The sequence below is a fragment of the Peromyscus leucopus genome, chromosome 1 (genome assembly GCF_004664715.2).
Source record: "Peromyscus leucopus breed LL Stock chromosome 1, UCI_PerLeu_2.1, whole genome shotgun sequence".
Classification (NCBI taxonomy): domain Eukaryota; kingdom Metazoa; phylum Chordata; class Mammalia; order Rodentia; family Cricetidae; genus Peromyscus; species Peromyscus leucopus.
In genome coordinates, this window is record NC_051063.1 from 189,762,466 (window position 1) to 189,784,518 (window position 22,053).

The 22,053-nt window shown below is 37.4% G+C and overlaps 1 protein-coding gene across 3 annotated transcripts in view; it reads left to right on the forward strand.

The window, feature by feature from the left end:
* The first annotated feature begins 3,728 nt into the window (after nt 1-3,728).
* The window catches only part of LOC114687593 (vomeronasal type-2 receptor 116-like), a 40,171-nt gene continuing 21,846 nt past the window's right edge, over nt 3,729-22,053 (forward strand). For all 3 annotated transcript variants that reach the window (XM_028862199.1, XM_037202555.1, XM_037202553.1), the window contains exon 1: nt 3,729-3,925. In XM_028862199.1, coding sequence (XP_028718032.1) covers nt 3,729-3,925 — 197 coding nt within the window. The remainder of the gene's footprint in view (nt 3,926-22,053) is intronic.

Genomic DNA, 22,053 nt, shown 5'->3' on the forward strand with positions numbered 1-22,053 from the left:
TTGAATAGACCTATAATCCCAAGTGAAATAGAAGCTGTCATTAAATGTTTCCCAACCAAAAAAAAGCCCTGGGTCATAAAATATTATTGCAGACTTTCAAAGAAGAGCTATCACCAATACTCAGACATTTACTCCACAAAGCAGAGATAGAAGGAACATGCTCAATTCCTTTCACGAGGCAGTTACCTTGATATGCAAATCTCCTAAATATTGAACAAAAAAGGAGAATTATAGTCAAATTTCCCTTATGAAAGTAGATGCAAAAATACTCAATAAAATATTTGCAAACCAAATCCAATCATTCATCAAAAATTTCATCCAACATGAACAAGTCAGCCTCTTCTCAGAGATGGAGGGATGGTTCAATAAAAGAAACAAACTAATATAATTTATCACATAAACAAACTGAAAAAAAGATAACATATGATCATCCCATGAGATGAAGAAAAGCCTTTGAAAGAATGCACCACCACTTAGTTGAAAAAGTCATGGAGACAATAGGGAAAAGTGGTACATACCTCAACATGATGAATGCAATTTAAAGAAAGTCCATGGCCAACATTAAAATATTAGAAATCCTGACTTCTTCATAACCAGTATTAGATTTTAACTTTATTTTTTTCAAATTGTGAAAGACAACATGAGTATAAAAATACACTCAATTGTTTTAGCTATATAAAGGGAAAACCAGAGTAAAGATGGGAGTTCCCTATCACTGTGATAATTGGTGACTAAAATCTGACCTCTAATAAATGAATGAACATGTAGGAGTTGTGGGAAAACAGTAAATGTTTCTGGTGTGAGTTGAAGCCCAGGGCTCCATTGTGGTAATCACATACTGCTACTTCAGTCAGTAAATGTATGAAAATCTTATGGTCCATCCACACCATTCTTGAAACCTTCTGAAAGCAAATGAGTCAGCATAGCACATATATATTTGTCTAGGCAGGTTTATTTCACTGTAATTCAGAATATGCTAGACATGGAATCAGTCACAATGATTCTAAAAAGATGAGGAAATAAAGAAAAGATTTCAGCTAAAATTTTGTGATTTTATTTTTATATGTACAAAGATTCACTATTGTTATTTGCCATGCATTATTAGAATTTTGAAAGTTTGGTATCATGAATTAGCACAATTAAATATATACACAGTGATTTTTAACTAAACCATATACATGGGTTTTAGAGAAATCTAGACAAACTGAGTCTATGTAATTCATAAATTATTGGAATCAAAGATTAAGTTAAACTAATAAGATTACTGAGTCCTGACTTCTCTTAGACATATTATAATTCAGAGGAAATCCTCACCAGGTTTATTTACACATAATGAAGGTATCTGCACCCTGGAAGAATTAAATGATGTCATTAGCAAGTATTGGGGAAAAAATTAGTAGGTTATCCATGTTATCTAAACAGACTCTAGAAATTCAGACTTTTCACAGATTCTAGATATCTGTGTGTTTATGTGTATGTGATTGTGAGTTTGTGTGTGCATAATGCAAACATTTTACACAAAAAAGTAGGAGAGGTATTATGTAGATGTAATTCTAAATGGTCTTATTAAGTAAGAAACACAGAGCCAAATGAATAGTTAAAAGCCCAAGAGGTCAGAGCACTAGTGAATAGCCTTTAGCTTACCAGTTGCTGCCATTCTGCCCCTGAGAGAGACCTTCTCCTGCGTGACCTGTCGTTTTATTGCCTTTCTGTTCTGCCTTCTCATTGGTTTTAACTCAACCACATGACTTCCTCATTAATGCCTGTCTACACAGACCTCCAGGTTTCTGTGTTTGGTACTGCCATTGAAGGTGTGTATCTCTATGCTGACTGTGTCCTTGAACACACAGAAACTTTGTCTGCCATGTGATTGGATTAAGGGCATGTGCTACCACTGCCAGAGTACTGCTAAATGGCTTGCTATTAGCTCTGACTGCCAGGCAACTTTATTTATTAACATACAAATAAAATCACATTTCAGAATAAATAAAATATCACATGTATTATTTGGGAATTTAAGGCCTAAGGATCTAAGGATGGGTTCCCATGTGAAACTAATATAAAGAAAATAAAACACTGTCTCATTAATTTAATATGCACACATACAAACATATAAACATAAGAACGTTAGAAGGAAACCACTTAGAAAGAGGAATGAAATGAGTAGTAAGTTGAGCAATAGATGTGGGCAAGAGTAGAGAAAATACCACCAAAGGACACATGATACATGTATGAGTTACCAGAATAAAGTATATTAAATAAAAAAAAATTAATTATACACACAAAATAAAGCTGGATACCATGCCCAAACTGGACCACTGGAATTTTTATTTGCACTCTTCATGAAAGGTGATATTTCTCTGTCTTCCTATGAAAGACTCTTCCTGTTACTTTCCTCTATTTCCACATTTTAGACCCCCAGGATAGCCCATCACAAAACTAGACGTCATGCACTCTTTAAATGTTTATTATTGAATAAAAATAAGATCCAGATAAGAACAATAGCCATGTGTGCATCATCTCAAATACTAATTAAGACACATCACTAACCACAGCAAAGAAGTGCCCTACTTTTGTTCTGCTTTCTCTGTAGTCCATATCCACTGAAGGATGATCAACCCACACTCATCAGAATGCTCTCACACTGGCAGTGCAAGTTCTGGAATGCAAACAATAATAGAAAACTAGGAAAAGGTTATAAGAACAATTGACACATTAAACACAGGGCCACTTCCCATTTGTTATTTGCTTCTGAGATACTCAAAAAGTCTTCTTCACAGCATTTTCTAGAGTGTAAAATCAACTAAAACAATGTAGGGAATCAAATATAAATAAGAAGAAAGGAGTCAACAAAGAAATTGATCTATGAGAACTGAGGCTTGGGGACAAAGATGATGTTTTAGATATCAAATATTCAACTTATCTACACATTAATAATGATTGGTGTAGAGGAGAAATGAGAGATCTTATTTAGTGTTTGAAGGGTAGGGCAGAAGATCTCTATGGATCGTTTTGAATATTTAAAAACATTTTTGTAATGCTATAAATGTAACCATTGTCTCTATGTTTAGCTTGATAGTATTAAAATGGCAGGATTAAGGAAATTATGGAATTTGATCTGATTATTGGTTCTCAACATGTGAAAGCACAGGATTTGGTTAGACATTAACTATCACAGGTGTAGGTCCTGTGCATGCTGTGTGTAACTCAATTGCTACAAACATCAAGCTGCTTTTGCCTAACAGAGACTATGTGATACAATTCCCAGTATGTAACCATGAATTCTGACTGTGAATCCCTCATAAACCATCACTGCATGTCTCAATGTGGATCATCCAACAAAATTTACTGACATCATTTCTAAAGGCATTAACATACATAGATTATTTAGGCAGTCCTGGGACCAAATTTTCCCAAACTGGCATCCTCCAAAGAGCCTTAATTTCCACAAATATGAGTGATGTCATGAAACTAGCTAAACTCTTCTCATGTATATTTATCAACCAAATTTAATTACATGGACATCAGATGCAGAGCCCCAGGGAAGAGAGTGTCCAAGATTCTCCAGAGGGGAGGGACCATCTGGAAAATAGGAAAACATGAAATCATAAGTAGTCCCTCCTTTGGCTATAGGAACAAAGCAAGGGAAATACATGGGTGCCCAAATCATGTGTTGATCTGAATAGCACTTCACAATGCACGTTGCCCAGGTGTCAAGAAAGACAAAGATGTTTAATTTGATTTTTCTGTTCTTCCTCCTGAACATTCCACTTCTTGTTGCCAGTTTCATTCATCCCAGGTGCTTTTGGAGAATGAAGCAGAATGAAGACAAGGTTGGAGACCTGTCGTCAGGTTGTATCTTCTTCCTTAGGGTTGTGAAGGAGCATGTTGAGAAAGATTATTTCAACTACATTCTGAATACACAGTAAGGTTTTTTTTGTATCTTCTATGTAAATGTGTGAAGTAGATGGTTAGGTAGATGAGATTCAGAGCATTGCTTTGAGTCTTTTGTCCTGTTACCCAATCTGCACACCAAGAAACAACTCCACATTCTTAGAGAGACTCAATTCTATTTTTCTACCTTTACTTTGTCCAAACTGGTTTCTTATCCTCCCGTTAGCCTCCTACTTATTAGGCTGGAAGCTGAGTGAAAAAGTACTCTGTATCTTGTCCATCACATATAGTGTTCCTCTTGACAGTTTCTACAGCACAGTAGCTGGTGATGTGTCACTGAAAGAAACCCCACACTATTCAAGGAGTATCATTATAAATGAGTGTAACGAAATGACTGTCAAATGAGTCTGTGGTGACACTTTGATCACTATGTCTCTCATAATGCATGTGGGAGGACAACTAGTATTTGTAATATTTGACCACCCTAGCCTCAGAGAATTTTTACATAGCTATTCAGTTTCTCTCTCAGATGTTCTTCACACAGTCACATTGTGCTTTCTTAAGCTGCATCAAGAACAAAAGTGGAGACCTGTCCACTGTGAACTTCACATATGTTCCTGTTTTTCTATATGTCACTTATAGACATGTGTAACAACTGACCTTTAATTTCATATCTAGTTCTTCCCTCTCTTTATAGGCTACAGAAGGAATGTGTGGACTATAAATGACATGTTTGCATTCTTTGAAATCTGAGGCGGCAACTAATTGTTGTGAATGCTTACTTTCTTTTTTTAATTAAGAAATTTTTTATTCACTTTTCATACCAATCACAAATCCCCCTCTTCCCTCATATGACTTCTTACTTTCATTGTCATTTGCCTGAGTGACAGCTGTGGCATGTGATACTTGGCTACACTTGAAAATAGTTACATACAAGCACATCTCTAACATTATTTAAGAAGCATACGGTTTTTCTCTTTGTGTCTAATGTATTTATTCTCTGACACTTATATTTACATCTTGTGTTTCTCTTTCTGTAATTTTACTAGTTATAGCTGCATATTTTACCAATTTGTGCATAATATACATTTTGATTTCATATATTATTGATAGTTGTTTTCAAATATAGCACTTTAGTCCAGTAGCCAACAGTAACAGCTCCAGTCATTAATGTTTCATATTGTTTAGTGTGCAGGAGTTGTTGTTTGAGATTCATAAGTTATACTCTCAAATTCTGGGTTGACTGGTACTGAAAATTTCAATGCCATTTTTCCATGTGGTAATAAAGAATATTCTAAGTTTTTTTTATTTTTTAAATACATAAATAAACATTTGTATTTATTCATGAAGATACCACAGTGGTACAATTACTAAGTGGAACATAGATTGTATCTAACTCTGAGTGAATTATTCAGAATGAAAGAGTATGTTTCAGTTTGATGTTTATTGGTCAGAGGATATGAAATGAGTAATAAGATGTGGGAGTTATTATTCTACCCATACACATAGACAGAAAATGGTACTTTTCTATTCCTACTAATTTTTAGACTATTTTTTCAAAATTCATAAACATTTTCCATTCATTGTACACTCTATAATCTTTTATTATACAAACATGTAATATTGGCACAAACAAATCTCAGTGCAATTTCCAGATGTTCCCAGTTCTCAGTAATATGCTAATGTTGTGCATATGTATGTGGAAATGTACACAAAATGTGCTTTGTGTAGGAAGATTTTATGTTGCTCAGATATACCAAGTGGGAGTACATTGAACACACTTCTGTAAATATAAAATAGATGACCAATACTGTGGTACATACCCTTAATCTCTGCATTCCTGAAATGGAGTAGGAGTATTACTGTGCATTTGAAGCCAGTCCATTCTAAAGGCAAGTGTCATTCAAAATCAGGGAATCCACTATACATTTATGGCATAAATGAGTAGTTCTCATGTCCATACACAGATGCATATATTTACCAAATATACTCTGTTATTTAATTATTTAAAAATAAATCTTTTAAAAAATTTTGTGCCTGTAATAGACACATCAGAAAGAAAAAAGAACAAGATGAGGATGCATATGAAAGAATATGATAACTACATTGCCCACTAATTCTAATGAATTATAAGTATAGGAGCCAAATGTTGCCCCAGAAAGATTACTGTGCATTCTTTGAATACCTTATCCAATTCAGTTTATTTCATAAAAATTACCAGAAACTTGGCTCATGCATCACATGCCATATGCTATAATTTCATAAGGAATTCAAGATTAGGTTTACTGTTTGGTCAAGGACTGTGCCCTTCTATTTACCTTCTGAGCAAACTATCAAAAAACAGAGGACACAGCCCTCTCTGTGGAAAATGCAGTATCCCATTTTTTTATGGGATATGCACTCTCATGAACTTTATGAACTTATTGGGCAGCATCTGTCATCATTGGGACATTCTTGGACATCTACCAATCCCAGCTAATGAGTTTTTTGAGCGTGATTTTGCAGGAAATCCTGTCTCCACTGATACCACTCCCAGATTCTATGCAGAGTGTGAGGAGGAGACTGGCCTCACACTTATGTCAATCTGTGCAGTTCATGGGTACTATTCAGAGACTTGATGGGACTTCCACATTTCCTTGTGTGAAACAAGATTAGGGAAGAAGTAACTAGTGAGGAGATTTTCTAGAATACTTAGCAGAACCGTGTTTATAAGTTTTTAGGAGTGCATGATACCTCATGATAGTGCCTGTGTCCTAGTTCCTTTAGCTTACTTATGGACCCTTCCATTCCATCCTGTGTGATCATGATCAATTTCCATATCTGTATCCGATGGCCCCCAAAGACACATCTCTACCCCTGGTCATAATCTATTTGATGCTTCACTTCAACCTGAACAGGATTGGGCTGTCTATCTTAGACAATGATCAGGCTATACAATTTCTTTCACATTTGAGAAGAGACATGAAAAAAATACAGTCTGCTTCACCTTTGTGAGCATGATCCCAGGCAGCATATCAAAAGCTGAATTGTATTTTAACAAAATCAGGACACCATCCATGAATGTAGTAATTATTTATGGTGACACAAACAGAATTCTAGCTTTGGGCTTTTGGATGTGGGACTCTCTAGGTATACAGAGAATATGAGTCACCACCTCACAGTGGGATGTCACTACAAGTAAGAGAAGATTCACACTTGACTCAGCCCTTGGGACTCTAGCTTTTGCACAAAACCATCCTTTGATTTCTGTTTTCAATTTTTTGTCTGGACATTGACCCATCTCAAATACTCAGATGAATACCTGGGAAGGCTGGGAAAAAAAGTTTAACTGTGCACTGTTGGCTTTTAAGTGTAAGACATTGAAAAACTGCTTATCCAATGCCTTGTTGGAATGGATAATGATCCAGACTATTGAAATGACCATTAGTGATGGAAGTTATGATGTATACAATTCTGTGTATGCTGTTTCCCTTGCCCTGCATGAGATGCTTTGTCAACAAGAAGATAATCAGCCAATGCACAATAGAAAAAAACCTGATTTTAGCTTCATGAAGGTAGTGTTGTTTCTATTGGATGTTATTTGGCGTCATCAATGTCATAGTGCTTAAGAGTCTCTCAGATGGGCAAATCTAGTGTATTAAGAAATAATCAACAAATGGAAAGATTTGTGAACATTATTTTCTTTCTGAGGAAGTACATGTAGGTGTTGTTTTTAGTCTCTAATGCAATTAAGTGGAAGAAATAATTTATCAATGAAAATCAGTGATTATATTACAAAGCACCCAAATATCAGCAGTCCATCCTAATACCGGAAACATATCAGCCCTTAGTCATTAATGCTCTCCATGTACAGAAGATGAGCCCTCATTTATTAATTCTCAAATATGTTGTAATCATTGTAGGAGATGGTTTTCACAAGTGTCCTTAGCTAATTCTGCTCCCACTCTAGGCTCTGTGGAGTAATTATGCATGAAATTGTGTTGTGATTCCACACAGTGCATACATGCATATTCATGTATGTGAATGGATGCATCTCACTGTATATGGAGGTATGTTTGTGTGTTTCTGTGTGTCTGTGTATTTATCTGTGTTGCTTTTCATATATGTAGGTTTGTGTCTACCTGTGTATCTGTCTGCGTGTATTTTTTAGTGTATGTGTCTGCATGTCCCTAGGTGGGTATTTTGTATGTTTCTGTGTAGTGTTTGACATCCTTATATCTGTGTTGGTGTATATGGGTGTATCTCTTGGTATGTCTTTGGATGTGGGCATGAATTTGTCTTTTTCACTGTCTCTCAGTGTGGTTGTTTGTATCTGTGTATCTCTCCCTATGTGTATTTTTCTGAGAACATGTATATTTGTGTGGGCCTGAGTATATTTTGATTGTTTCTCTTTTTGGGTGTCTATTTGGGTGCATACATCTCTGTGTCTATATGTGACAGCATGTTTCTCTGTGTGTCTTATCATGTATGGGAATGTGTGTAAATGAGTATGTTGCTGTATTATGTACGTATCTTTGTATGGATGTGAGTATCTCTGTGTGTATCAATGTGTATATGTGTGTGTGTGTGTATGTGTGTAGTTGTAACCTCATGATCTAATTCAACATTGTTACTGCTCTTACTTAATCTCAAATATTATATTGAGTAGATATAGAGAAAATAGATAGACTTGTCTTCTTCCTGATTTTAGCGGGGTTATTTTGAGTTTCTTTCTACTGGCTTGGATTTTGGCTATACGGTGGTTGTACATTTCCTGTATTATTTTGAGATTTGTTCCCTGTGTTCCTTCTTTCCCCAAGACTTTTATCATCAAAGTTGTTGGATTTTGTCAAACGTTATTTCAGCATCTCAGGAGATTATCATGTTGTGTTTTTCTTTTAGCTTGTTTATACAGTGGATTACACTGACTGATTTTCATATGTTGAACCATCCCTCAAAATCTGAGATAGAGTCTATTTGGTCATGATGGATGATCTTATTGATGTGTTTTTGGATTCAGTTTGCAATTATATGATTGAGTATTTTACATCTATGTTCATAAGGGGAATTTGTATTTTTCTTTTATTGTGGAGTTATTTGTGGTTTGTGTATCATATGACTGTGGATTCCTTAATTTAAGAGGCAATCATTCTTCTGTTTATATTTTGTGGAATAATTTGAAGAAAACTTATATTAGGTCTACTGGAATATCTGGTAGAAGTCTATCCTAAAGCCATCTGGTGCTGGGATTGATTTGTTTTGGAGACTGTGAAAGACTGATTCCATTTGCTTAGGGGTTGCAGGTGCATTTCAATAGTTTGATCTTGATTTAAATTGGTAAGAAGTATCTATTGAGAAAATTATGCAATTCTTTTAGTTTTTCCAAATTTTTAATTACAAGTTTTCAAATGTGACCTAATGATTATTCAGATTTCCTTGATATCTATTATTAAATCTCCCTTTTAATTTCTGATTTTGTTATTTGGATATTCTGTCTATCTTTACATTAGGTTGGATAAGAGTTTGTTCCTGTTCTCAAAGAACCAATTCTTGTTAGATTGAATCTTTTTTTTTGTTGTTCTCTTTTTTCTATCTAATTAATTTTACACCTTAGTTTGTTTATAATAGTGTCTATTCCTCATGGATGGGGCTTAATTCTTTTTGTTTTAGAGCATTGAAGTGTATTGTAAATTGCTAGTATTTGTTCTCTCCAATTTTTTTTTGGTAAAAAAGCTAGATAAACTTTTCTTTTACCAACTCTGCCACTTTGTCCCATAAATTGGGGTGTATGCTATATTCATATTCATTTGGTTTTCAGAAGTCATTAATTTCTTTGTTCTTGCCCTGGATCCCTTAGTCATTCATTAAAGGGTTAAGTTACCATGAGTTTGCAAGCTTTCTATTTTTTTCTCATATTTTCGAAGTTTGTGTTTAATTTGTAGTGGTCTGGCAGGATGCAATGGGTTATTTCCATTTTTGTGCATCAGTTGAAACTTGTTTTGTGACCTACCATGTGGTCAGTTTTGGAGAAAGTTCCAAGAGGTCCTGAAAAGAAGAAATACGTTTTGTGTTTGAGTGCAATGTTCTGTAGATATCTGTTAGGTTCTTTGATTTACAATGTCTAATAGCTTGAGCATTTCTCTGCTTAGCTTTTGTCTAGATGACCTGTCCTGTGAACAGAGTGGGATATTGAAATTGCCAACTATCAATGTCTGATAATCAATGTGTGATTTAAGCTTCAATTATGTTTCTTTTACAAATGTGAATGCCCTTGCATTTAGATAATAGATGTTGAGAAGCAAAAAGTTATCTATGTGGATTTCTCATATGATATATATGTGGTACCCTTTCTCAACTCCTTTTGTTAATTTTGGTTAGGAGTGCATTTTGTTAGATGTTAGAATGGCTTCACAATCTTGTTTTCTAGTTCACTTTACTTAAAATATTTTTCTAGTCATAATTCTGAGGTATGACTATTTTGATTTTGAGGTATACTTATGATTTCCAGAAGAAGTATGAATACTCTTTACACATCAATACTCTTGTTAGTCTGTCTCTTTCTATTTTGGAGCTGATACCACTGATATATCAATGACCAATGATTGTTAATTTTTTTTTCATTGCTGTTCTTGATGGTGGCACTTGTGAGTGTTTTGCTTCTTTGCTTTGCTGGTATATTATTTATATCCTGTGTATTCATGGATGAAGTCAAATTTCCTAGTTTCAGTTTTTCTTGTATTACCTCCTGTAGTACAGTATATGTGGGTAGATATTGTTTAAATTGGATTTATTATGGAGTATCTTATTTTCTCCTTTCATGAGGATTGATTGAATGTTTTGCTGGGTATAGTAGTATGGGTTGTCATCTGTGATCTCCTAGCATTTGCAGTACACCTGACCACATCATTCTGGCTTTTATAGTTTCCATTGAATAGTCAGATGAAATTCAGATAGGTCTCCCTTTATATGTCACTACAACTCTTTCATTGCAGTATTTAATATTCTTTCTTTTTAGGTATATTTAATCTTTAGATTATTTTGCAAGGGCATCCTTTTTTCTGTTCCAATCTATTTGGTGTTTTTAAAATTTTTTTGTACCTTGATAGGTTGTCTCATTTTTAGGTTAGGAATATTTTCTTCTACAATTTTGAAAAGAATACATTCTGGAAATTTCAGATATGATTCTTCTCATTTTTCTAGTCCTATTATTCTTATGATTGGCATTTTCATAGTGTTAACGTATTCCTGGAGGTTTTGTGTCAAGGATTTTTAGGATCAAACATTTGATAATTGTATCTATTTTTCCTCATATCTGAATGCCTCAGATTCTCTATTCCATCTCTTGTATTTTGATGGTGATGCTGATGTGTGTAGTTCCTGTTTGTTTACCTAGATTTTCCTTTTTCAGATTTCCCTCAGTTTGTGTTTTCTTTATTGTTTCTAATTCATTTTCAAGTCTCTTTTATTAAGAAATTTATTCATTTTACATACCAACCACAGACTCCCTCTTTTCCCTCCTCCCGCCCCTCAGCATTCCCTCCTAACCCATTCTGCATTCCCTCCTCTGACAAGGTAAGGCCACCTATGGGAAGTCAGCAGATCTTGGTGCATTCAGTTGAGGCAAGTCTAACACCCCACCTCCACATCAAGGATTTGCATGGTATCCAACTGTAGGTAGTAGGCTCCATAAAGCTGGTTCATGCATCATGGATGGATCCTGATCCTACTGAGAAGGGGCCCCTTAAACAGATCAAGGTATACAACTGCCTCAATTATGCAGAGGGCCTAGTTGATTCCCATAGAAGATCTAGAGGTGTTGGTCTAATGTTTATTTTGGTATGGTTGTCTCTGTAGTTTTCCCCATCATGATCATGATGCTCCTTGCTCATAGAATTCCTCTTCTCTTTCTTTGATTGGACTCCTAGAGCTTGGCCTGGTGCTTGGCTGTGGTTGTTTGCTTCCATTAGTTACTGGATGAAGGCTCTATGATGACAGTCAGGGTATTCACCAATCTGATTACTAGGGTAGGTCATGTTCAGGTACCATTTCCATTATTGTTAGTAGTCTAAGCTGGGGTGATTCTTGTGAAATCCTGGGAACTTCCCTAGCATCCAGTTTCTATCTGTCCCCATGATGTCTCCCTCTAACATGGTATCTCTTTCTTTTTTTTGTTTTATTATTATTATTATTATTATTTTATTATTATTATTATTTATTATTTTACAATACTATTTGGTTCTACATAATAGCCACAGATTCCCTTGTTCTCTCCCTTCCAGCCCCCCTCCCCTTCCCCCCAGCACACCTCCCATTCCCACCTCCTCCAGATCAAGGTCTCCCCCGAAAACTGGGATCTACCTGATAGACTCAGTCCAGGCAGGTCCAGTCCCCTCTTCCCAGATTGAGTCAATCGTCCCTGCATAAGTCCCAGGTTTCAAATAACTAACTCATGCAACAAGCCCAGGACCTGGTACCACTGCCTAGATGCCTCCCAAACAGATCAAGCCAATCAACTGTCTCACCTATTCAGAGGGCCTGATCGAGTTGGGGGGGCCTCAGGATTAGGTTCATAGTTCATGTGTATCCATTCATTTCGTTATTTGTCCCTGTGCTTTATCCAACCTTGGTTTCAACAATTTTCGCTCATATAAACCCTATTCTTTCTCACTAATTAGACTCCCAGCGCTCCACCCGGGGCCTAGCCTTGGATTTCTGCATCCAGATTCCTCAGTCCTTGGATGTGCTTTATGGCACGGCTATTAGGGTGTTTGGCCATCCTATCACCAGAGTAGGTCCGTCCCGGCTGTCTCTCGACCATTGCCAGCAGACTTTTGTGGGGGTATCTGTGGATTTCTGTGGGCCTCTTTAGCTCTTTGTTTCTTCCTTTTATCATGTGGCCTTCATTTACCATGGTCTCCTATTCCTTGTTCTTCCTCTCTTTTCTTGATCCAGCTAGGATCTCCTGCTCTCATTCCCTCGACCCTTGCCCTTCATTGCTACCACTATGTCCAGGCTGTTCATGGAGATCTCATCCATTTCTCCGTATCTTTCTTGGGGTCCCATTTTCCAGGTAGCCTCACTGGTGATGTGAGTAGCAGTCCAGTCATCCTTGTTCCACATCTAGCATCTTCCTATGAGTGAGTACATACCATATTTGTCTTTCTGAGTCTGGGTTACCTCACTCAGGATGAATTTTTCTAGATCCATCCATTTGCCTGCAAACCTCATGATGTCATTGATTTTCTCTGCTGAGTAGTATTCCATTGTGTATATGTGCCACAATTTATTTATCCATTCTTCAGTTGAAGGGCATCTAGGTTGTTTCCAGGTTTTGACTATTCCAAACAATGCTGATATGAACCTAGCTGAGCAAGTGCTCTTGTGGTATGATTGAGCATTTCTTGGGTATATGCCCAATTGTGGTATAGCTGGATCTTGGGCAAGATTGATTCCCAATTTTCTAAGAAAGCACCATATTGATTTCCAAAGTGGTTGTACAAGCTTGCATTCCCACCAGCAGTGGAGGAGGATTCCCCATCTGGATCCACATCCTCTCCAGCATAAAGTGTCCCCATCCCTGGGCACCAGCCACTCTGGGAAGACCTGCTCAACTTGGCCCCAGGTTCTGGCCACCAGGCAGGTCCCCTTCTAGCCCCACCGGGAGGGGTCCCCTTTTCCAAGCCCCCTGGCAGCCCCTGCAATCTTAGCACCCTGACTCCAAGCCCATCTACCCAAGACCGCAGTCACCTCCTGAGACTTAGAGACCTCCCTTCTGGACCAGAGACTTCCGGTCCAGATAAGAGTTTCCATCCTGCCCCAGAGTTCCCATTTAGACAAGAGAACTCCCATCTGGACAAGAGAGAGAGACTTCCTGAATCTGTCAGCTCTTTCTGAACCAAGTACACTGATAAGACCAAGAAGGAACCACAAGGAGATGGGCAGACGTCAAGGCAGAAGTACATACAACAAAATGAAGAGCAATACAGCATCAGCAGAACCTAGCTCGCCTCCAACATCTAGACCTAAACATCAAAAATTGGAAGAAGCAGAAGAAAGTAGCCTTATGAGTAACATCATGAAGAAGGTAGAGGCTTGTGTAGAGCTAAAGTCAAGAAAATTGGAGGAACGCTGTAAACAACTAGAGGAAAGGGCAAACAAATTAGAAGAAAACAATAAAGTCCTGCAAGAAAACAATAAAGTACAGAAATAAAACAATAAAGTACTGGAAGAAAATAATAAAGTACTGGAAGAAATCAATAAAGTACTGAAAGAAAGTCATGAAAAAGCAATTAAACAAGTAAAGGAAACAGTCCAAGACCTGAAAAGGGAAATTAAAAAATATAAAGAAGACACAAACAGAGGGAATGCTGGAAATAGAAAACCTGAGTAAAAGATCGGGAACTTCAAATGCAAGTATAACCAACAGAATGCAAGAGATGGAAGAGAGGATCTCTGGCATTGAAGATACTGCAGAAGAAATAGTTTCATCAGTCGAAGGAAACACTAAAGCCAACAAAGTCATGAACCAAAATGTCCAAGAAATTTGGGACACCATGAAAAGACCAAACCTACGAGTTATAGGGATAGAAGAAGGTGAAGAATACCAACTCAAAGGCACAGAAAATATATTCAACAAAATTATAGCAGAAAACTTTCCCAACTTAAAGAAGGAAATGCCTATGAAGATACAAGAAGCCTATAGAACACCAAACAGACTAGACCCCCCAAAAAGTCCCCTCGACACATAATAATTAAACAACTAAATGTACAGAATAACATGGTATCTCTTTCATTGCTCTCCTACTCTGTTCATGCTCTAGTTCAACCATTCCATTCCCTCATGTTCTCATCCCTGATCCCATGCCTGCTTTTCCCCCTCTCAGTTTACTCATGGAGATCTCATCTATTTCCCCAATCCAAGGGTAATTCATGCATCTCTCTTAGGGTTGTCCTTGTTAGCTAACTTCTCTGGAGCTGTGGGTTGTAGTCGGGTTATTCTTTGCTTTATCTAGTATCCATGTATGAGTGAGGACATGTCATGTTTATTCTTCTGAGTCTGGGTTACCTCACTCTGGATGACAGTTTCAAATTTCATCCATTCAGGTCTTAAAGTTATATTTGTTTCTTTCAACTGATTTTCCCCCTTCTTTAAAGGATTTACTCATTTCCTACACTGTTTCTTTTGTCTTTTCCTCTTTCTTTCAGAGATTTTTTCATTACTCCCTTAAGGTCCTCAGCCATCTCCAAGAAGTTGGATTTAAGGTCTTTTTTATTCTACTTCAGCTGTATTTGAATAGTCAGGACTTGCTGTAGTAAGATAGCTAGCATTGCTAGTGTCATATTGCCTCAGTTGTTGTTGATTGTATACTTACACTTGAGTCTAGGATTCTAAGTGTGTGGTGAATATAAGCCTAGGTGCTCCTTTTTATGTTCATCTTATTTGGATGTGTTTTGTTCCTTTGTTTCTGTTTTCTCTTTTTTCCCTCCAGTCAGCCTGGGATTCTTCAAGACATCTCCACTTGAGTTGGAGGAAAAAGTTCTGGTGTCTGAATTGGCCTCTGGTCATTCGGGGGGACTCTTTCCAGGTTGGGGCTGGGGAACTCTGATGCACAGCGATTTGTGATTATAGATAGAGTGGAACACCATAATGTGAGATAGTATAGAGGTGGGCTTCCAATATGGACATCTTATAGTCCCGCATGTTCTCCATTTGATCAGAGACTCACATAGTATTTTGGGCCTGCTGCCTTGTGGTGTGGAGGGTTATAGATGGGTGATAACTTTGGGGGGACAAAGACAGTGGGAGATGTTCAAGGATGGGTAGCCTACATTGAATTCTGGTGGCCAAATTTTTTCATTTTTGTTTTTTTGAGACAGGGTTTCTCTGTGTAGCTTTGTGCCTTTCCTGGAACTCACTTGGTAGCCCAGGCTGGCCTCAAACTCACAGAGATCCGCCTGGCTCTGCCTCCCGAGTGCTGGGATTAAAGGCGTGCGCCACCACCACCCGGCCTCTGGTGGCCATTTTTATCTGTGATAGAGATGGGAAACTTTGCCCATTGGGGTCTGGGATAATGTAGAAACAGTTATGAAAACAGGGGATAGAGTAGGCTGACACTAAGAGAGTGAGAGACCTGGGGAGTTCAACATGCAAATGGCATATAAAGAATTTTGTTAACAGGCATGTAAAAGGATAGAGAGTTTAGAGAGTTGATTGACAAGTATATTGTTGGGTTGAAACATTGACTTGCTCTGTCACTGGTGCTTTATCTGTGGTTAACAGTCATTTGTTCATCTGCCCATGAAACCACAATGTTCAAAGCACATGTGAAAACATTAAAACTTTACTGAACAGTCAATTAGCAAAAAGTAAGTAAATAATAAAATAAAAGTACTCAGATGATTCTCACAGTGCTACACAGGTTGCATCATAGGACTATGTTACAGCCTCTGTTTTAAACACACATCAAGTATGTTTTGCACCATGTGTTCCATTATATCATGAATATTAATAGACCAACTGCAGATAATCACTTTCCCCTCCATTCCAACAAACTCAATCCCACAATCCACTCCCCAGATCAGCAGCAGACTACATGTTGGTCAATCAATTCTCTACCTCTGACCCTGTTGGCAATGGAACACAGGAATCTCCCTTTCCTAACTTTCCTCCTATCACTCATTGCTTTAACAGATCCCCAATTTCAAGGAGACATTCCCTGGATACTTATAGTCCACTCCAGGCAGGGAAGCCTAAAACTTAACTGCAAATGTTCACCTCTCCTTCAGTTACTCAAAAAAAAGCAATGCCATGTCATATACCCAGTTCTGTACCCGATCACCTACTTCAGCCAGCATGTCAACTTCTCCAGTGAATCATACAGATCTTCCTCACCAAACTTCCTTGTCCATACACTATGCTTTTTTCCTAGTCATGCAACCTGAGAAACTATACCTAGGGAACACTCAAGAAACTATGGCCAGAGAAGCAGATTGGCTATCCACAGATATTCACCTCTGCTTCTATTCTTCACCCATCAAATCACACATTACCATTCTCAGTTTTATAACAGACTTTCTGCTCTGGCCATTCTTGACTCTCTAACACATTCCTAGGGGACTAAGACATAGTGATGGAAAAACCTAGTTTCCTTGCTTCAAAGGAAGCAACCCTTTCCATCTTTCTACCTGGCCGTTCTTCCTTAATCAGTCTCAGCTCCCAGTAACTAAAAATTTATTTTTCATGGGAACCTCAGGGAATAGGCCTCTCAGGATAGCAGAAATTTTTCTACCAGGCAGCATACAGCCACCAAAAACTACAATGACAAAATTAAAATAACAGAATAAAACCATCCCTGTTGCATCAGCAGGCTTTTAGGAACCAAATACCTATAATGGGACACATTGCACAGCCATGGCCAGGGGGAAGGGAGACCTTGTCTTTTTGTAGGGAGGAATGGAAGGTAGGTTGTGTGGGGGAGGTGGAGGGATCTGGAGGAGGTTAGAAGGTGATTTTTGATTGGTGTGTAAAATGAATTGAATTTTTTTTGTTACCCCTCTCTATTTAGCATGTCCTTTAGAGTTTGATTTGATCTTTCTATGACTGCTTAGCCTGTAGGATTATGTGGTATACCTGTAATATGCTTTATATTGTAATAAGCAAAAAAACTGTTTCATTTTACCTGAGACATATGCTGTAGCATTGTCAGTTTTAATTTGTGAAGGCATACCCATGATGGCCATAACTACTAGCAATTCTTGATTAATGAAATCGCCCTTTCCTGAACTCAGAGCACTTGCCCTTTGAAATCCTGAATAAGTATCAATAGTGTGTTGTAATTTTTTCAGTTTTTCAAATTCTGCAAAGTGAAACACATCCATCTGCCAGATTTCATTCCTCTGAGTACACTTTGGGTTACAACCTGCTGGTAGCAGAGTCTGATTTCCAAAAGAACAAGTGTCAGGGACAAGGACAGAATCTCTAGTTAGTGGAAAAATACAGACCCCCATAAGACAGGGAACTAGATCATCTTACAGTCAGGTTGCCTAACAACAGGACATTGAGTCAGAGCCCTTGACCCTCTCACCCAGTAAACATCCTATACAAATATCCTGTTAGCTTGCCCCACCTTATGCAGATGACAGCTTCTTGATCACCCACCCTGTAGAACTATATCAACCTTTCTGCAAGAGAAATAAAATGGCACCTTGATCAGAATCCACAGTTGGCATCTTTTCCTTTGTATCTCCTGTCCCTACATGCCCTCTTTAGGGTGGTCGAGAACCCATTGAAGCCCTGCAGGTGGGGCAAACAAGTATGACATTTCCTTAGAATTTCCCTGGCTTGTTGCCATATTACGAAAAAATCCCTTTTAAAACATTTCCTATTGACATGATGCTTTTTATGAAATTCTGAGGCCTCTATCACAGTTCCTATCAATAATTTTTCAATCTCATCTTTACCTTGTGCTAGAGGGCCTGGCAGACCCATATGGGATCAGATGTTAGCTATATATAAAGGATGACTCCTATTCCTCATTACATCTTATAACTGAATAAATAGTGGTTTATTCTGACTCATCAGACATAAATTCTGTAGTCTCAATATGTAATATCACTTTTTCAGCATATTGAGAGTCAGTAACTGTTGAGAGGTTCTGAAAAATCCATTAAAATATACAAAATAGTGCACAATTTCGATTTTAGTACAGAATTTTAAGCACTTTGAACCACTTTAGTTAAATTTTTCTGATGTGAAACCTGCATTTCCTTGTTTCTTTGTGTCTGTCTAAAATTTATGAATTTTACATATGGGTGCTTCCTGTACAATGTGAGGCAAAACCCAATCAGCTCTCTTTATAAGTCGAATTCTATCACTGTTGGGATATTTGCTATTAATCTCTCCCAAAAAATTATTTCAACCTCTTTACCAAGTTTCATTGTCTGCCCATAATTTGTCAATGTCCTCCTTAGTTAAAGGTATGACTATTTTTGCTGGGACTATTCCTGCTAATTGATTAAGTTTCAGTTTTCCTTTTAAAATCAAGTCAGAGATCTTTTCCACATAAGTTTTAAATTTTTCTCTATTTATTTGATAGAATTATGATTCCAATATATCTTCCCTCAGCATTTAAATTTCTGTAACAGAATGCTTAAAGGGTAAAATAACCAAAATATAATCAAGCTTGGATGCACAAATCCACATGTACTTACTGTACTTTCTTTTCCACCAAGGCAAACTCTCTCTCAGCTTCAGATGATAAATCTCTTGGACTATTTAATTCCTTGTCACTGTATAACGTTTTGAAAAAATCATTCAGTTCATCATTTTTTGCCCCAACAATGGTTCACAGCTAGGAAATATTTTTAAATAATCTTTAAAAATCATTAGGACTCTGCAATGGATCTCTTCTAATTTCTACTTTTGGGGTCTCATTTTTGTAGACCTATTTTGTATCCCAAATAATTAAAAGAATATCCTCTTTGTATCTTTTCAGGAGCAATTTGCAATCCCCAACATGGCAATGTTTTCTTTATTTCTTCAAACATTCTAAATTATTGGCATTGAATCATCCAGTAAAATATTGTCCATTCAATGATAAATTATAGACTTAGGAAACTGTTTATGTATTAATTCCAATGGCTGTGGTACACAATATTGGCACAGAGTTGGGTTATTCCACATTCCCTGTGGGAGAACCCTCTATTAATATCTCTTTGTTGGTTGAGAATTATTATATGTAGAGACTCCAAGGGTGAATCTTTCTCTGTCTTTTTCTTGTAAGAGTATTAAAAAGCAACAGTCTTTTTTTAAAAAATTTATTATATAATTTAATTTAATTTTACATATCAGCCACGGATTCCACTGTCCTCCTCCTCCAGCCCCCCTCTCCCCCTCCCCCTGCCCACCCTCCATTCCCATCTCCTCCAGGGCAAGGACTCCCCTGGGGATTCAGCTTAACTTGGTAGATTCAATCAAGGCAGGTCCAGGCCCCTCCTCCCTTCGCCCAGGCTGATCAAAGTGTCCCTGCATAGTCCCAGGTTCCAAACAGTTAGCTCATGCAATAAGGAGAGGTCCCGGTCCCATTGCCTAGGGGCCTCACAAATCATTCAAGTAAATCAACTGTCTAAATTATCCAGAGCGCCTGATCCATGTGGGGGCTCCTTAGCTATTGTTTCATAATTCATGTGTCATGCTAGAACTCTCATCCAATGACTGATGCAAGCAGATGCAGAGATCCACAGCCATGGCCCAGGTGGAGCCTTAGGAGTCCAGTCATCGAGAAAGAGGAAGGGTTGTATGAGCAAGAATTGTTGAGACCATGATTGGAAAAAGCACAGGTACAAATAGCCAAACTAGTGAAAAGCAAGTTTTTAAATTGATAACTATAAGTGGCCATCCTTCAGGTAACAGAGTAGGCAAAGGAATTCCAGATTGTAGAGAGCCAATTGGTTGAATTACTTTGTTAGTTGCTCTTATGTCTGTTACCATTCTCCAACTACCAGATTTATTTTTAACAACAAATACAGGAGAATTCCAAGAGCTGGTTGATTCTTCAATATACTGGACATTTAACTGCTCTTGTATCAGCTCTTCTAAAGCCTGCAGTTTCTCTGTTGTTAAAGGCCATTGCTGAAACTCTATAGGCTTGTCTTTTAACCATTTTAAAGGTAGAGCTGTTGGTGTCTTTGGAGGATCATCAGTTGTTGTGCCCTGTTCTTGTACAATCTGGATGACTATTGACAGCTCTTTAGAATAATACCTTTGAATATCTCTGTCAGAAACATGTGTTAGTTTATGATTTGTTTCTGAGGTTGGAGGAATGGTAATCTGAGTGGTATTTCATTGTTGTAATAGATCAGAGCTCCATAAGTTCATAGCTATATTTTCCATATATGGCTTTCATTTTCCTCTCTATCCTGCTGGTCCTACACATTTGAGCCATCTTGCACTCTGGTTCACTTGAGATAATGTTCTATTCCCTAACGGTTGAACATTTACCTCCTGCAGAGGCCAATTTGGATGCCAAAATTCTGATGCAATTATTGTCACATCCATACCCATGTCTACTACTTCTTCCAAAAAACCATAATTTATTCATATTTTTAGTTTTGTTTTTTTTTCATATACAGAAGTTTGTCAAAAATCTGCTTTATGATTCCTCCTGAATTTTCTATTTTTCTGCTGTAGTTGTTCTATCCTCCTGAGCAATCTGATTTATTTCAATAGTCATTTGGTTATTTAATTGCTCTGAGCAGGGGTTTCTTTTATATGGCATAAAGGTCTGAACTGAATTTGGTGTTGGGGCCTATATGAAGGCCCTCTGGGAGTTTCCTGAAGGCAGAGGCAAAGGATTACATTGTCCCTTATTGATCTACATTTGTTGGTCTAACATTTACCATTTTCACACCTTCTGCATAATCCAGAATGGAGGGGCATTCTTTTGCCATTGATCTTTGAATAAACATTCTTTCAAGGAACACCCTGTTTACAATTGCTTTTCTAATAATTTTGTTTACCGCAACCAAAACTTCTGACTTTTTTCCTCAAATGTTTTGAAATCACTTCTATCCACATCTCATCATGGTCATGAGATTCAGTATTAATTTTGTCCCTGATCCAATCATCCAAGGATGCTGATTTTGCTTTAATGGCCTGATTATTCTTTTGCATTCTTCATTTGCATTCTCAAAAGCTACACATTCAATTATTTTTTTGTCCAGCTTCTGAATTTTGTATTATTCTATATACTGCTGAGGACAGCCTTTGTAAGAAATCTGTGAAGGATTCTCTGGGACCATGTACACCTTTTGTGAATGATTCAATTTTTTTCTGCTTCCTCAATTCTGTTCCATGCATTCACTACTGCCATGTGACATAGAATTAAGGTTTGGTTATCATATAAACATTATCTTTGCATATCAGCATATTTGCCTTATACAAGCAGTTGATCCTGGTACATTTCCACACCTCTTGTTCTACCTCACCTTTTTATTGTCTTAGCCTCCTCCTTTAACCATGTTCTCCATTGTAATTGTGCTCCAGACTCTAGGACAGCTGTTACCAGTTCTTTCCAGTGCTGAGGAGTAATCCTATTACAAGTTTGCCATGAGCATAACTTTTGCTTTACAAGTGGAAAATGCATGCCATATGATACTCTAGCTTCGTGAAATCTCATTAAA